Raw genomic sequence first — 18,468 nt, forward strand, 5'->3', positions numbered from 1 at the left:
CTGGGTCTGTAATGTGGGCAACACAGTGTTCGACCCTGTCATGGTGTCACTTCAAGTATGAGCTCTTTTCCATCAGCAAATGGGGTTATTCTGCCATCAGTTTGCATTACTGAAGCTGATGGAAAAATATCAGCGTCTTATCATCAAATAGGTATTATAATTCAAAGAGATTACAAAGAACTCAATTTCTCATGAGTCCAGTGTATGAGGAAGAGAATAGAACCTTTGCATGCTACTTTAATTAAGCAAGTGACTTACAAAGGAGAGATGTGTTTATCAAAAACCTCAGAATTAAAGCCAATACACATTTTGTACTGCATATTCCATGACAGCTGTTTTACTGAGTGATTCTTAGTTCCCCATTACAGCAGGGTTACAAAAAGCTCAGGCAGAAAAAGGGGGATGAAAGATAATATCTTGCAGAGATAAAGCTGCTCATTGGAGAGGACTTCTACAAAAGTTAGGGATAAAATTCTCCTTGTTGTAAAACCATCCAAGCTGACAGTATTGAGCTGATGGCATAGCAGAGATACTGCTTTAATTAGCACTGCATGCAAAGATATAACTAGAAAAAGATCTTACTTTTGTGTATGAGTATTAGGAATCCAGAGCCTCAAATCAACGAAGAATACTTCTCTGGTGATAAAAACCCAGCAAGTGTGACCATGTTAGCAAATCCTCTTTATTATAATACGCTTGGTCACCTACTAAATACTTTTTCATGGAAACCAGTCTGATAAAATCATAACTATCATCAAAGAAAAATATCACCACAGCTAAATAAAGTCTTGTTTATGGAACTAAAAGGTTTGTAAATTTTTAGAACACACAAACTCACCAATCAAAATTATTTGTGTCCCTCTGTGGCAAAAAGGCAATTAATACTTTGTGTTAATACATAAATATACACTGTATATATACATAACTCACAGTATCGCTTGATCTTGCAGCTTTTGCTATCTAGTGTAGTTTGCTCATGTTTATATAGGCTTGGGAAAAAAAGTACCAGTGATAATGTACCAAGTGTCTTTTACCCTGTTTATTGTAATAACAGCTGATAATACTCAGTGCTTTATGGAACTAGGGCCTATGTTTTTCACGAGTCATGAACTTCACTGTAATTTATCTCCAAGGATCTAACTAGGGGTGCAACACTGATCTCTCCAGTTCTGGTGTGCTGCTTTCTGTTGTTCTCTATATCCAGCTGATAAGGGGAGAGCCTGTTGGTGCCACAGGTTTGTGTGACACAGCCCCAGTGTCTGTTGTGAGGAAGGGCTGGGGACTCAGCCCTGTCACTGTGACCTTCCCCTGTGTGTCCTGGGCTATCTCCTGTCAACAAAGGTGAAGCACTGCCTTATCAGTCTGCTTTTAGACAGCTAACAGCAAATGACTGTGGGTACTTTAGAAGTCTATAATTAAGTATAAAACCCCTTTAAAAATGAGACTATGAAAGCTGGTGGGGGGAAAAAATTACGTTTGGGATGAAATCTTTATTCTGGTCCATTTAATCAGTTTTGAATGAAATGGCAAAACCCCTTTAGGCTGTTTAGACACCTCTTTGTATACTCCAATAATTAAAAAGGCTCAACAGATTTGAGTACTACATTGCACTGATTTAAAACAATAAGCCAACCAGTATTACAATTCAAATTATTTTTCTTTCATTAGCAAAGTAGGCTATGAGGCATTTGCTAAGACTCTTGTTTTATGCTGACAACACCCTAACCTACCATCCCCACGATGTCCTTCCTGGGGCAGGACATAAGCCTTGTGGCAGCCTCGTGCTTTTTTTTGGCTCCCTTGAAGGAGGAACTGCAGGCACCAAGGGCCATTGCAATTGTTTAAGGCTGCTCTGGTCTCCAGGGAGTTGCAGGAGATGGCTGCCTTCTTTTTCAGACAAGTCTCTTGCTTGCAAGACTTGCAAACCCAAGCAAATGGGATGCTGAAGGCTCCACTGGTTGTACAGGAACAGAAAGTCCCAGACATACCCATGGACTAGATTAAAGCTTAATAAGCAGACTTTATTAGTACCACTGCTGCAGACACAGCACTTGAATCTGGAATTCCCAAGAGCAGAACAGATGTAAAGGAGAAAATGCTGAATTTTTTTTTCCCTAAACTGAAGTGAGATGAATAATGTGCTGAAATAAGTGGGAATGCAGGACTAGAAGGCAGCTCTTACTTTCCAAAGCCCGATTGCTTGTTATTCCGTAGAAAAAAAATCTGCATATTTAAGACAATCATGCTTGTTCCTAAAAGTATTTAGGATTTTCTGCCCATTCTTATTGCAGCTTGTCCAGAAAGCACGGTCCTCTGGTGACCAGATCATTTTCCAGCCCAGGTGCTCTGTCAGGTTAGAAGAGATAGAACCTTGTCGGCCAGGCCAATGCACTCTGGTGCTTTTAGGTACTGTCTGACATAAGTAACCATGTAATTTCCTAACTGGAGGAAAAAAATGTGCTTCACAGGCAGTTTTCCTCAGTTTTTCAGTGAAAAAAATAAAAGTTAAGCTGCAGACAAGCTTCAAGCTGGGTCCTGTTACCAGTCAAACGGAGGGGTAAGATTTCCAGAGGTTTCGACGGGAGCTGTTGCAATAATTACAGCGTCGAAGATACATGCTTAAAAATAATTATTTTATCTTCAATAATGTCAGTGTGCTAATTTTTGATGGAAGTGTGTAGTTGTGCATATGAAGAATTGCACGCGTTCAGTGGCAGCCACTATGCTTGTGATGAGGGGAACCCTGGTTAATCCAGCTCACGAGTTCTTCACCAAGCAGGTTAGTGATGTCCCACGATCTGCAGACGAGCCATGTGGGAGGAAAAGCAAAAGGCAAGGCTGTGGCAAGTCACCACGTGCATTTAGACAAGCTCCAGGGCTGATATCATAACGGGGGGAAATGCACAAAGCCCCTAAGAAGGTAGAATTTCCTGAACGGTCAGTAAATCTAAAGGGTCGCGATGAAAGAGAAGGCTTCCTCTTCTGCCTAAATTAGGAAAAAGAGGAAACTTCTGAGATTCCCTGTTTCGTGCATACGTCTGTGTCCTGGAAGACCTGTACCAAATAAAGATCTCCTGTAAACAATTGGAGAAAAATAAATTCTTTCTCTGAGGTAGAAGGTCCACATTGTAAGAGGGGGTGAGGACAGCCCCCTGGAGCTGGTGGGTGGTTTTGGAATGAGTATGTAGGGAAAGAAGAGCTTTTGTTTTTGGTGGCGTGTCCAGAGAAGGGCATGAATCAGAGTATGATTAGACTGAGTGTGGAGAGCTGCTGGGTAGAAATGCAATGATGGAATGTTGCAGGGAGATATTGAAGATGGATGCTCTCTGTACTAGTTCTACTCGTGCATTGAGGGCTCTGTCTGCACTGAAGTAAAGGAAGACGTTACGTGGCTTTTTTCCATATTTGTTTTCTTTTCATCATTCTTCTCTTTTCATTTTCCCAGTGTCTCAAGCTTTGTCTGGCATTTCTAGTGGTCACAAGAAGGAAGTTAACCTCTCAAGGGAGAGCTACAAAGAACATAGATGATGTGAGTAAGGGCAGAGCAAAAAAAGAAAAAAGAGTCAAAAAACAGGCATAAAGGAAGGAGGGTCCACTGGTTGTATAGAAACAGGAAAGCTGTGGACATTTGAGTGATATGGATGACAAAGGAGGCAGAACAGCTGTTTTAGTGCTGCTTATTCTGCCCCTTTTTCTTGGTCCAATTAGATCTAAGGCTTAAAATTTGAAGCCAATGCAATAGCAGAAATACTATTTTAAGGTTTGTTTGTTTTCAAATCAGCTGTCAAACAGACGATTTGGCAGCCCAGGCCTTTGCTTAGCCCCAGGAGGACAACTCTGGCTTCCACATCCATCAGATTGTGAAGTTATCCAAGAGTAGAAGGCACCAGGGCAGAGGCCCAAGAAGGAAATGCTTCCCCTCCTTTCCCCACAACTGTTTCCAAATGCCCATCTCAGAGAAACAGCTTAGCTTTGGCATATGAGAAAGAAATGCCCCTAGAAGGGAGGGGCCACCAGAAAGATTTATTCTGTTATGCAACGTTTTCAATGGAAAGAAAGGCTTTTCAAAGCACAAACATGTAATTGTAGTGCTACAACAGCCTCATCCAGCAGTGATACAAGGGGTTGATCTACTTGTGATACAAGAGTGTGTTTGAGATATGTGAGGAACAAGCAAAACTAAAAGTATTGCCACTCTGGGAGATCGTGCCAGTTACTGCAGTCATGGAGTGCCCTTGGCAGAGAATATATCTCCTGTTGCATTAACATAAAGACCTGATCTGTGAAGCCAGGAGGTATAATTAAGCTTACTCAATCACGTTTCCACTGGGGAAGTGTATTTCACCACTGACACAAGGGGATGAATGCTTGAAAAGCCTGGCCTTGTTTTGTCTGGCACACCATGCCTTCGGGAAACCCGCACCTACCGTGTAATGATTGTCATGAGAAAATTTTGCATTTGCAATTATGGGACAGACAGTGCCGCCTCCTCAGCTGTTTCTTCCCAGGTGATGACATGTGAAGACTGAAACGTTTAAGCCTTGATTGAATGAAATGCCTGGACACAGGCTTGAATTTAGGCGATGTGTTTTAAACTGTGAGGTTACACCATGCTGAATTGAGCTTGCCTTTCAGAAGAGTTAGTTATTTGTATGCCATACAAAGCCTTTGTTTTCAGCGGCTCCACCCTGATCCCATCCTCAGGTACACATACCACCTTGCTGAAGTAGCTGAGAAGATGCATAAAACCCTTGTAAAACTAGTTAGCCGGGAACAGGAAGCACCCTATAGCCTGGAGCTCATTCCCTATTGTTGGGCTCACAGATTCTGTACTGTACTCTGCCAAAACAGTGTTAGTAGATGTACATGGAGACTATCACAGGTGACAGGAACAAAAAAAATGCGTGTTTACAAGTCCTGGCCAGCATTCTCCCACATTGTCCTCTGTCACAGTGCAGCCAGAAAGCTGACAGTCATGATCCAAGAGACATGGACTCCAGTGACTTGTCTGACAGATGAGGGACGAACCCCACTGCCTCCTCGTCCTGACATGGTGCTGTCTGTGGCTCTCAGGATAACTGGCCATTGTCTCCATGGCTCTCCGGGAGCTCCCTGTCACACACAGGTCATGACTAGCCTATAGTGGCAGGAGAGGGTGAGTGCCATGACCTCCCTCATAATCACTGTGCAGTAGAGCCTTTAGCACCAGCTTCAGAAATCCATTCATCTGCACAGTCCCTAGCACCAAAGCAATCCAGGGCGGTAGAAAGCAGGGCGGGCAGTGCACACTAAGGATGCCAGGGCAGTTCTGCACTGGCTCTGCCTGCCTGCACCTTGTCTACAGAGCCAACAGGGTGCTGCTGGCCCAGAACAGTGCTGACCTGCTGGCAGCTGACTGCTTTGAGACCATTTCCTTGCTCTGTGTTTTTGCAGTTCTGCTTCTCCCCTAGTAAACCAGTATATAATTTATTTGAAAATGAGGGGGCAGCCCATCACCCTTCTGGCATCTCTTTCAGGACTCTTGCCTCTGGAGTCACTTGGCAGCTCTGAAGGATGACACTCAATCTCTATCCAGTGTCAAAAGGCAGCTCTGATTATGGTCTTCAGCCATCACAATGTCTCCAAATCTTTCCAGTAAACGAATGATATGTAGTTCACCTAGTTATTTTACTAATTTATTTACCTGTCTTTTCTGACTAATATGGTTTCTACAACATCAATTATATTGTAGTCTCTTACTGGTTCTTCCTTCCACCATCCCTATCTCCCCCAAAACAACACCAGAAACTAAGCCTTTCTTCATCTGGGAAAGTAGCAAGTTTAATTTTGGCAAGATACCTGTATGTGCATAAATATTATGCATATTATATTCCATACAGTCCTTTGGAGTATTGGTATATTCAGCCTGAAGAGGAGGCGCTGTATAGCTCTGTGACTGACAACATGTTATCTCCTTCCATCAATCCATATTTGAAGGGCTACTAAGGAAATACCTTTGCTGAGAATATATCTCAAATCAGAGTCTGATTTCTTTGTACCACAGCAGAACAGCCCACACGATAATGTAGGTGGAGAAAATTCAATCTGTTACGGGTATTAAGTGTGCCTTGAGTCATGCTTGTAAACTCTGCTCTTAAATGAGAAGGCATGTTCCTATCAGTGGGAACGCCAATGCATGCAAACCACAACAAGGTATTAAGAGATTAGGCCAGGAACTGGGAGAAAACAACATGGGACAGTGAGGCAGAGAAACAGGATAGATGATACAGAGCTACCAGCCGTCTAGATTTTTAATCAAAACACCTCATGAGTAGTTAAAGTGTAGTCAAATGCTTCCCTGCCAAGGCTATATCACATGTGTGTTGCTATATCGGTGTGTTGCTTTGTAGGGCAAGAAAAATAGTGTGTCCTTGACATCGAAAGATAAAGGGAAAGCATGACAAGGAAGAAAAAACATAGTCCTGAGAAATGTGTTCAGCAGGAAACAGAGGCAGCAATAGAGCATCTCAGGTCTGAGGAAAGTATATTTTATTGACAAGACTGAGACTTAAAGTGTGTCTGAACACATTTTAATTACAAGTACAGCAAGAATGTGGTAGTGTCTGTAACCTCTCCACCTCAGAGGAAGAAGGAATGTGATGTTTTGATGCAGGAAGAAGTGGAAATCCTAAAAAATGCAGAACTTCAGTTTCTTTATCTCCAGCTGCAGCTCAGTTGATTGTTGTTCATTACCCAACTTATTCTGTGTTATCTCACCTCCGCAGAGCAAATGCTGTTACCAAATCAACCTATGAATGAAAGAGGACAAGTCAATACTGTTTCTGGAAGCAAACTGATGACCCAGCCAATATTGATGTCCATGCTGAAGCTTTGGCAAGATGTACCACCACACCACTGTGGGAGATGGAAAGCATGAACCTGGCATGCTCGAAAGCAGCCTTTATGCGTGTCCATGGACTTCTAGACCACTTTCATAGTTCAGATAGAAATTCCTTTATTTAACCCCAGCATCATATAGCAATGCATAGCGCTTTCAATCATGTCACTACAAAGATCTTGTTGTTTACTGCTTATTACCCAATTACATCCACACACAGCAGTTATATTTGTAAGCATGCCATTAAATGACTTGTAAAGGTGTTGCCCTGAGGAGTCACAGACCTATCCCAGCTGAGTATAAAGCGTGTTCTGAGAAGACTGTCAACAATTCCTGCGTCATCTACTTAGATTTTTTTAAGTAGTGGTGCTTCCATAGAGCAGTTATCATCCTTTTAAATAATTTTCAATAGAAGGGATCCTCAGCACCATAGCTGTTTCTCTTGTGTGTAAGAGCAGAGTGCAAGGAGATAGGTGGACCACCAGACCTCAGTTGAAAACCCAGTGAACCCAGCCAAGGAGACTAATGTTTCAGAGTAACAAGCATCCAGGATTTTACTTAACCACCTATTCCTGCCATGGAGAGAGCAAGTAAAGAATAGTGGCTAACTTCTGTGATAAGTTGAAAATGGATGTAAATCATAGAATAGAGTAGTTTGGGTTGGAGGGGACCTTAAATGATGATTATGTGATACAGAATACAAATTAAAAGAGGGTTAAAAAAAAAAGGAAACATGCAGATTAGTACCATCAGGAATAAAGATTTTTTCAAGGCAGTCTTTCTTACTATGGCAGGCACTTCATACAATTTAGCCTGAGGAGCAACTCTGCGTCAAGAAGGATTTGAAATGGGAGTCTCCAGAAATAACACAGGTTGAACCATGGTACCAGACCCTTCTTTCATTATCTTCATCAGTAATACAAAATGTCTTAGTCTATATGAGGTAACTGGACACGACCATCCTATCTTATCTCAACCTAAACAAAGGAAAAGCTAAATTTCCTGGCTACTTGGTGCTCAAACCACTTCTTCCAACCTTTTATCATGGAAAGCTCTGACTCCTCTCTGTCACGCATCTCTCATATTTTCTAATCCTGTAATATCTGCTTTGCACAACTGAAGATAAACCGTTTCAGCTGCCTATCCTAGTTACTCATATATGCCAAGTTATTACTTCCAATCTTATCCTATTCTCTCCCCAATGGTTTCCTGTATTGTCTTGCATACATAGAATGAAAATGTAGAATGAAAATACTCTTTCCTGTATTGTCTTACAGTATATAGTGGTGGTGGTCCTAATGCTTGGAAGCTGGTGGGGCTGCCAACAGGCAGGTGCGGTGTATTTTCTCTTCTGATGTGTGACGATGCTGGGTTTGGTTCTGGCATTGGTGCTATTTGTGACTGGCCAAGAAATAAGACTCGGAAGGGTTTTAGCGAGGGCAAATTTCTGCTGGGGACAGACTCCACTGCCCCCAAGGTAAAAGCTGCCATCTGCTATGCATGTTAGGACTAAAGGGTGGGTCAGACCACTGAAGAGCCTCTGAAAGAGACCTCCTCGAATTCAGTGTGGTTGTAGATAGGACCTGTCTGAATAAGAAAGGTTTTGGGAAGGAGTCGTTACAATTTCTTATGCAGACAGGGGAAAAAAATGTTGTGAGGCTTTGCAGGGAACTGAATGATAATGGCCAAGGCCTCAAACAGTCAAAGTGTAACCAGGAGTGGATTAGAGTGCGGAGAGATACGAGGCTGGCTGGTGAAGAAAGAAGACAGCTGCTCTGTATTTCATTAAGGCCCAGGTTCCCCTTCTCCATGACTTGGTGGGACACAGGCCAGGTGTGGGAACACATTTCCACTTGCAAAGGACACTTGTAAACCAACAGATACAGAAATATGTTATGGAGATTCTTTGAGAGGTGAACACTTGTGGGTTTCAGTAAAGACATGCATTCTTTTCCTTGCCCAGGGATACCTTTTCCTTTCATTTTTTATAACTTTAAAAATCTACTTTTATTGCTCCCCATTCCAAGAAAAAAAAAAACAAATGGAAAGATGGGCAATAGGAAATCTTGTTATTTTATATTGGTTTCTCCTACACCCACAGCATCACTAAGAACTCCTTGCTTTCCCATACTCTCTCTCAGCTCCTCACCCATCTCTGATTTGGGAATCTCTCTGCAATTGTTCTCCAGCTGCTTCCTCACCTCCACTATGATGGGACACAGAGTTGTAAGCTCACACCCAGAACACCATGCGTGCTGCACCCAGGCAGGTAAACGTGTCCACTTGCTATATGAATACGTCTGTGCAGCTTCTGTACCAAACTGGCTGATTTCTCCTCTGGTTGTGGGGTTGCTCAAGTAGAGTCACCTTGGAGTTGTCCTCCCCCTGGCATAAACGTACCCAGGCAGCACACACCTCACCCTGGCGTGGCAGAGCTGAAACGGTGCTCCTCCTGCTCTGTGACGTCGCCCCTGGGTGCTGGGTCCTGGCATGCCACCCAGAGATGTGCAGGTGGGAAAAAGAAGGTGCGGCTCAAGTCAGGAGTAGGAATATCTCCAAATCCTCCCATGCTCACGTGACAGCCATTCCATGAACTTACATGTAAACAGTTCCTCTAATTTGCCATCTCACTTTGCTTCCAGAGATTTCCAGAGCCCTGTACACTGTTTTTGGGCCTGTCTACCCCTAGCTTTCTATCCACTATTAACTGTCCTTTTCTCATCAGCTGTTTCGGAGCAGAACCTGAAATGCCTGAAAAGCCATCTCTGACAAAGAACAGAAAAATAATCTGAAAATAGCTTTGCCAAACTACTTTATGGGTCTGTATGACCCCAACAGTAACTATAAACTGCCCATCTTACTAGATGCTTTATTCTTACCTCAGACAAGATTCTTCACAGGTTCTCAAAATGCACCTAGCTTTCAGACCAGCTGCCATAGGCACTGAATTGTTCATAAAAAACATGCGGTAACCACTCAGAAAAAAAGTGTGATTAATTCATTCCTACCAACTTGTTAGATGTCAAAATCTCTCAGTAGGATTTCAGAATGAAGCAGTAATCTTTGATTTTGGAGTCTGTTGTTTCCTACTGTTGTCATAAAAAGCACAATCCCACCATTACCACTAGCAGGATTTTACAACTGCCTTTATAACAACTGAGCAGCCACCAAGGAGTCTTCATCGCAACCCTGATTCTGGACAGAGTCTTCTTAGTCTTTATTTTCTGTTTTCTTGAATCTTAGCTCCTATCATGTGTTACTTTTACCTACGAACAGATGAGCTCTGCTGGTCTCGAAACTAGCTGGAGACACATACTTTCACCTTGCTTTGCAGAAGCCAATAATAAATCTAGTTCTCATGCCTATTGCCTGTAAAACACAATCCACCAATTACCACCCTTTAGGGAACTGGGCATACGCTAGAATGATACGAACAGAGTAAAAGATATCTAGCAAGTTCTGTGGTGGGTTTTGGGTTAGGATAACAACCCTAAAGTTTACCCTAAGCCTAACTCCTACTTTAATCATACTTGCATATCACCTGTTGAGGAGTAATCATAAGCCATTCTGGCTGTCCTACTATCCATGAGCCTTAATGCATCTTCAGACACATACAACCTGTGTGTTTGTTCCCAATGTGCCTCAGAGTCCTCTGCTCCCCGTGGCACCTCAGAATCTCTGTCTGGGCTTTGGTGATCTTACAACCACCCCTCAGTTTTCCAGTGAGCCTCTCCACCTTCTGTTAGCTGTTCAAACCCAATTCCTCAGCCCACAATCCTCTGAAACCTAAGCACAATTCCTAACCTCTCTTTCAACTGAATAATTGTGGAATGAATTTCATCTGGAAAGTGGAGATGACTGAATGACCATCAGGAAAAATTGCACTGCCTGAAAATGCTGCCAGAGCTCATTCCTTACGGATTTTCATGATGGCTTGTGGAAGTACATAATTAGGAGATCTGACTCCCAGGTACTCAGACGCTCTTTTGTATATTGACATCTACATCAAGCACATAAACCCCTCTAATTTGGTTTATAAATCCTAAGTTATTGAGTTTTCTTTAATGAATGAATTGTAAGTTCTTGCCAGGTTGCTTTCTGCTTTCAAGAATTGGAGATATAAGAACATGGAATTATTCAAAGGCTCAAAGCGAAATGATAACAAGGTAACACCGCTAGCTTCATGCATACTAGATATTTGAAAGTGTTAGCACATTCGATTTACATCCACTGAAAGGCTGCTCTGTCCCACCTGGTTAGTGTATGAGAGAATTTTTTTAGGATAAATTGTCATTCATGTCATATCCTGCTGTATATTCAGTTTAGATTGAAATTAACAGAATATCTATATGGCCCATAAGGAATTTATTGCTAATACGAACTTCTGGTCCCAAGGTCTGTTGGGGTTCCCTGCTTTGTTATTGTAGTCCCTTTGTTCAATGTCTGAATAGTTAATCTGATTCAGAAACAGTCACTGCATTTCTTGGCAGCATCTGATATAAACACTTCAATGGTCAGAAGGCACAAGATCCCCCAGGGCTATTCAACCTTCCCGTTACTCCTGAAGTCACTAAGGACAAGCTGTGTTCGTGAGCTGTTTACCCTCAAGAACAGGTTTCACTCTGGTGCCCTGTCCTTACCGATGATGACTGATGGTACCCTAGGACCTGTCGTGAAGGAGGTGCTGTGCATGTGAGAGAAAGGGATCACAAATCACCCACCTCATGGAGAGACAGAGGCCAGGGCATCCCCAATTTTGGACTGTGCTTGCACAGCAGACTGAGTGGGCTATGAACCCAAGTAAGCGGTCAGTCTTGAAATATCAATATGTTCCTACAATGACCCTTCTCATTACACATATGCATGCCTCATTCTACAGGAAAGGAACATTTTTTTGTTCTATTTCAGAGGTAATTTGAAATTTTTGGTCCCATGGCTGTTGAATGTAAGGTATATTACAGCTTAAGCCAACAGACAGCAATTAGACGTTTTTATTTCACTCTGTTTCTTTCCTTACTTTATACTGACCCTCCCTTTTGGGTCATTTATTTCTCACATTAGTTAGTAGTTTCTCCCACTTGGGGATTTGGTAGTTTTAGTGAAACATCTAAAGGAGAAGACCAAGCAAACTCTCTCCTTTTTTGGCTAAGAATGTTTGTTCTGCTAATATCTGAATATAAAAACAACCTAATACTTGGGGTAAAAGCAGGAGACATCCTCAGGGGACTTTTCAAAGAGTTTCTCTGCTCCTAGGCCTGTTTGAACTTTTCAGGGCAGACTGCTTAAATCTCAAGAACAGATTTTCCCTTCACGTGGCTGTTTTCTTTCTTTTGGTAGATTATCTCAAGATACATATTTTACCAAGAGGAATGGATGCATGGGACTAACACAATGATGTGCCTATTTTCTTTCCTCTGTGATTTCTTTGTATTTTTTTCATTCTGTGAATTAGTTCTCTTGCCTTCCTTCCTTCCTTCCTTCCTTCCTTCCTTCCTTCCTTCCTTCCTTCCTTCCTTCCTTCCTTCCTTCCTTCCTTCCTTCCATTTCCTTTCCTTCTCTTTCTTTTCTTTCTCTCTTTCCTTCTCTTTCTTTCTTCTCACCTTCCATATTTTTTCTCTTTCTCTTTTTCTTTCTTCTCTTCCATTCTTCCTTTCTTGCTTGCTTTCCTGTTTTCTCCTATTAAAAATACAAGACAAATTTACGAATCAAGTTGTATTACTTTACATGGTATTTTGTGGTACAGTTCTAAATAGAGATTTTTTCCTTCAGATCTTATCATCCCCAAATAGATTTTCTACTCACTTCACGTTTGTTTGTTTAAACTATGTCTCTTGGTATTGTGGCAGCTCAGGACAGCTTTCCATATACTGCCATTCAGTTCCCACAAGAGTTAACTCCCAGGCTTTCAGCTAGATGACTTGCCAGTTACTGAGTGATGCCATTTGAAGCACGGCCCCAGTTGATGAGCCTGGGGGCCTTTGCTTGGCATGCCTCAGACGTGGAGCAATTGGAGAACTGCACATTTCTTTTTGAGGGAGTCATAGTCAGAGACACGATTTGCTCCCCTCTTACCAAAGGCAAATGGTTGGAGAAGGTAACCATCAGCTTCTTCAAGGACATTTTTCAGCAGCTTCAGGGAAATCTGAACAGACCATGGATGTATCTGGAAGGAGAGGATTCTTGCCATTCTCATCTCTGAATGTTCTCACGTGGGAATGACCATAGTAAGTCCAGAATTTTTTCCTTGTTTTACTCTCCAGAGAGGAATGCTCCATTTACACAGGGATACAAATCAAGACTCATCTTGAGTCTTTTCATACTTTGAGTCTTTCTTTCATACTTGAGTCTTTTAATTCTTCTTTTCCTTTCCCATTTGTTTTAACACTTGAAGTAGATAACCTCTTCTCTTCTTTTCTCTTCTGAAGCTTTACTGTACTCCACACAGCACAATGTTTGAGCACCTTCCCTCTGCAGTTTTTCAGAACACTGCTTTTGGGAAGCTTGCCACTCAGTCTGGTCATTGCATTCATATATTGCATTCACATTTTGCATTCACATTGACTTCTCTACCACACTTTCAGCTATGTTTTTTGTTCTCTCTGTCAGAGTCTCAGATGGTGTCACAGTCAACGCAATCATCACTAACATTTTTCTGCAGGCTTAAATGCCAGCAAGCCCTGAGGCTGCCTGGGTTGTTTATTGAATGCTCTTTTTTAGACTCTGGTGTTGTGTCTTAAGAAGTTGTTTCAAACCCAGGAAGCCTAGGGCTCATGAAGGAAAATTGATGGGTGAAATGAATGGCTCAGTTTAAATAATCATTGCACACATTGCTCCATTAAAACTTTTTATTTTGCATTTGATATTCTTAACTACTTGAGGATATGGATAAATTTCCATTATGGCACGTTAAAGAACCAGGCTGCTTATATGGATGAACCAAGCCAGCAGAGTAAGTTTACTGCAAAGATATAGTCCCTGTTAACATCAGTAAATCAGCAGGGGGCCTGAATGTGACTCTATATTATCACAGAGGCGGTCTGGAAGTTACATGGAAGGGGACACAAAATATGCATGTGAAAATCAGCTGAAAGAAGACATATAAAAGGAGAACTTGTTCCATGACTCAGCAAAACAGTTAAAACCACTATAACAAAAGACAAGGAACCCGAACCACTACTCCTTGTGATGGGTTGGATTTTTAATGCTTGCAGGTTATTTGTAGTTGTGCTAAGTGTTCAGAGTGTATAAACATTGTTAAATTATGTTATGCTATTATAAATGACAATTAAAGCTGATAAGAAATTACTGTCTCAAAACAATTTTTCTTTCCCTCCACCTCTGTACTTGGAGGGAATATGATGCTGAATAGCTACTACCTATTAATTTTACTTACTTAATTAAAGTTCTTCCTGTACAAAAGATGTTGGTATCAATTTTTTTAAAAAAACAACCAAAAACTTATGAGCCAAATTCACTTGAGATACACGTTTAACTTAAAATTAATATCATTAGCTTCAACGGGAGCTGAATAGACCTGTCTGGGAACAATTCAGGGCTCTAACAAGAACCGCTAATGCAACCTGTGACCCTGTATAATGAAACTTTGCAACATGATGGGAGATGTTGCTTGTCCAAGAGCTCTGTAGCTGTGGTTTAGCACTCATATCTTAAACCTCATAGAGAAAAAAGTTCAAGATTTCTGCTAGCATGATGAGCTTAGCAATCTTTAACACTGCCAAGAGTAGTTCCAGTTGGGTTTCAACTAGCATCATTGAATCAAAGCTAGTTTTCCTTTTGCTAAGGCTTTCAGATATGATCAGAAATTGATGGACCACAAAACAGAAAGACAAGGGGGAGATGAGGAGCACACAACACTCACAGTGTATTTTTATACATGTTTACAGAAGGAAGAGCTGTGCTATCCAAACTTGAGCTTTCCCCATGGATGAGTCAAACATAATGTTTCATCCCAGCGAAGGCACAGAGAACATCTCAATGCACAGAAACATTTCTACACAGGAAAGGGTCTGGGAGATATTGACCCCACTTTGGGTAATTGTGATCATCTCCTTCCTGGGTTTTTGTGAAAATGGAATTGTCCTCTGGTGCCTCTGCTTCCAGATCAAAAGAAACCCATTCACTGCGTACATCATGCACCTGTCCATTGCTGATATCTCCTTACTGCTTTGTACTTTTATTCTGTCAATTGAGTACATTGCCGGTTTTGGATTCGCATATGGATTATACTATTATATAACCACCACACTATCTATTATCTTCCTTCTTGGATACAATACTGGTCTGTATCTCCTGACAGCCATCAGTATTGAGAGGTGTCTGTCTATTGTCTACCCCATCTGGTACCGATGCCACCGGTCACAGCATCAATCGGCAACTGTTTGTGCAATTCTGTGGACTCTGTCTTTTCTGATGACAGTATCTGAATACTTAACATGCAAAGATGATTCAACGAAGGAACAATTCGACGATGGCAAACATTGCCAAGCACTGCTCATCTTCACATGGATCCTGACTTTCATGATTTTCATTCCTCTAATGATTGTATCCAGCCTGATCTTGGTTATCAGAATTCACCGTAACTCCCTGAGACCTCATTCGTCAAAGCTCTACATCATCATTGTGGCCACGGTCATTGTCTTCCTCATCTTTGCCATGCCCATGAGGCTGTTGTATCTTCTGAATTACCACCACTGGTCGTCTTTGCTCAGCCAGCAGAACCACGTCACCATTGTTCTCTCCACCGTTAACAGTAGCATCAACCCCCTTGTTTACTTCTTCGTAGGAAGCAGCAAGAAAAAGAGGTTCAAGGAAAGTCTCAAAGTGGTTCTTAGTAGAGCACTCGCTGATGGGTTGCGGCCGAGAAGCCAGGAAGTTGGCATGAGTTTGGATATAGCTGAAACAATTTTCTAAAGCTTAGCGGGGGAAATCTAGGGCCAAATAATTGGGCTTGGGAGATCTAATAAACCACTGCAAACCTAAAAGTATTTTTCTTCCATAGAATGTAAAAAGCAGTGGTGAAACAGTACTGTTACCTTTGGTGGTTGAGCAATGGAAAAATGTGGACTAAAATAAAGTTAACTTTTATTTATATTTTCTCAATTATTCAAACACATGCTACATCCTGATGTGACTATGTCAGTCAAGATACCACAGTGGAAAAGAGACAGGCCAACAGAGAATATAAAAAAAGGACACAAAAATATATTAAAAATAATGTGACATTTATACAAGCACTAAGCACCCATAAATGCTATTGAAGTCATCAGGGCCTGTGCGTATTCGCATTTTTGAAAGTCAAACCTACTAAATGCAGGATTCATGTTACAAAGCGCAATTCAGTTTCAACTGTTTCCAGCTTGTTTAAGTGCACAAAGGAGCTGCTCCCTGGGGACAAAAACAGGGAGAAATCCACGTGTGAGAGTAAGTCCCCATACATATCCACAAACATATAGCATAGCTTTGGTCTAGTAAGGCATTTAATAGTATATTAAATGGTCAAGTTCCTCTATGATTAAGGGGCTTTTTCAGAGTTTATTTTCAAAATATACATTGTGCCATTTTGAGTGATATCAACATTTCTATAGGTCCTTGGATAATTCAGTACCTGACACATGGGAGTAGCTGGCCACATATGGACGCTGTCAACTCAGAGAGGGCTTTTGCCCTAATTATGAAGGGTGGGGCTGGCTTATCCTCAAAATGTCAGTGATCCTGTAGGTTTAGTTATTCAAGGAGTCTATGAGAAAGTCAGTCCCAACACTTGCTGTCCCAGCCACTTATTTAGTATTTAGTTGTTCTCTGGAGAATATAAATTCCTTTTATGGTCTCTCTGTTTTATAACAATCCGTTTTGGATAAAGAGTGAAAAAGAAAGATGCCTTATGCAATGTAGGACTGGGGCTACACCCCACCCACACTGTTCCAGCTGATTACCTCCTCCTGTTGAAAGCCAGGGTACTGTGACTGGTATTTTGTGTTTAACTCCCCGGGCCATTTGCCCAGATGCAAAGTGCAGAGGACGACAACCGCAAGGAGGGGATGGGACTAGGTCAGGTTTATCACATAGACATGCAACACAAAAGATCCGGGCAGTCAGAGAGCTGTGGCACTTTCAAAGAGACATCTGGGAGATACATTTGTTTCTGGCCCCCATGGAGCTCCAAATTCAGCAGTAACAGAGACCTCCTGCCACAGGCAGAAGCAACATCTTCAGCTTCCCGCCAAGTTTCCATTGGCACATTTAATAGCTAACTGGGGAAAGAAAAATACAACCTACTCCTCCTTTGTTGAAAGATTGCCAGTCCTAGAATAAGGAATATGGTAGGTTAAGATTGAGGACTGGATGGGAATTCACATAGAGAATAGATCTCTGAAGGATAAATACTGTTTCTACGCATGTGCCCTTTTCTCCTTACATTAAAGTGTTGAAGTGTGTTACTGCAGCAAAAACTCAGGAAAAAGGAAGAACTTATCCTTCTATCTTCCTAGTTCACTCACTCCATCAAAACCTTTATCTATGACAGCCACCCTACTTGTTCCAGTTTTTTACTTTGAAGCTCTAGTCCCAGGCTAATCACCTCTATTGATTCAGGTGGTAGATGAGAGCAGCTGGCTTCTTTCTTAGGGCACTGATCTACTGTATTGCTGGAATGAAAGATCAGCAGAGCAGCTCCCCAGTGACAATGGTGAGTGCAGGATGGGGCAAGCAGGTCTGTGGACACCCTGGCAGGGTCGGGGGGAATGGGGTATGTGGGATGTGCATGCCACTCCTGAGGGTCTGTTGGGGAATTTGTCAACACTGATAAATGCTATAAACTTGAATGCTAGTGGAGATCTAGCACAGAAAACCCCCAGACTCTTCTCCAAAGCCATTCCCTACCCTTACCTCAAGACCCTTTAGAATAATCACATGCAGAACCAGAGAGAGGGACAAAGTCACAGGAAGCATGCTCAAAACATGCTTCCACTGTAAGCATGCATGTAATCAGTTCTCTCAAAATGAATCAGGTGAGACAAGGTATATTATTTACAATGCTTAAACATACCTAGATTATTATTAATAGGTTTGGGGTAAGGATCACTATGCATGCAGGGCAGTAGATCTGAAGAGTCAATAATATGGAGCAGGGCAATACAGATGTTCATGAGCTCAATAGGTGCTCAGGACTATTAGCTTCTCATCCTTTTTCACCTGTGTCTGGTCACAGCTTCAGAATTTGGACAATTACCCATAGATCAGTTCACAGAGCAGACAGAATAAACATTCAGCATGAGATAAACGTCCAGGAGGATGAATAAAAATGAACAGCTAGTAGCTGAAAAATGATTAATGTTTCCCGGTCCACAGATATAAATATCTTAGAGATGTTCCTTTCTTCTTTATTATGGCGCCTGATGACTTTTCTCTGTGCAGACAGGCTGCAGTACAAGGGGAACTGATAAGCACATTATTCCATGATTAAAAAATAAAACAAAAGCAAACCAAGCCAGGAAAATTTTGACACTTTATTTGTTGCAAAAGAATGAGGCTCTCCAGAAGTTTGCATTTTTCAAAATTATTTGCATTTGTGG

At 41.7% G+C, this 18,468-nt stretch overlaps 1 protein-coding gene across 1 annotated transcript; it reads left to right on the forward strand.

Annotated features, from left to right (window-relative positions):
• Window positions 1-12,966: 12,966 nt before the first annotated feature.
• Window positions 12,967-15,822, forward strand: MAS1 (MAS1 proto-oncogene, G protein-coupled receptor). Its single transcript, XM_069850992.1, has 2 exons — window positions 12,967-13,101; window positions 14,782-15,822. The coding sequence occupies exon 2, from the start codon at window positions 14,819-14,821 to the stop codon at window positions 15,806-15,808; it is 990 nt and encodes a 329-aa protein (XP_069707093.1). The 5' UTR covers window positions 12,967-13,101; window positions 14,782-14,818; the 3' UTR covers window positions 15,809-15,822.
• Window positions 15,823-18,468: the final 2,646 nt, after the last annotated feature.

The sequence above is a fragment of the Phaenicophaeus curvirostris genome, chromosome 2 (genome assembly GCF_032191515.1).
Source record: "Phaenicophaeus curvirostris isolate KB17595 chromosome 2, BPBGC_Pcur_1.0, whole genome shotgun sequence".
In the NCBI taxonomy this organism is placed as follows: Eukaryota; Metazoa; Chordata; class Aves; order Cuculiformes; family Cuculidae; genus Phaenicophaeus; species Phaenicophaeus curvirostris.

Excerpts from the sequence above, each read along its gene's own strand:
- MAS1 (XM_069850992.1), top strand. The coding sequence starts at position 14,819 with ATGGATGAGTCAAACATAATGTTTCATCCCAGCGAAGGCACAGAGAAC.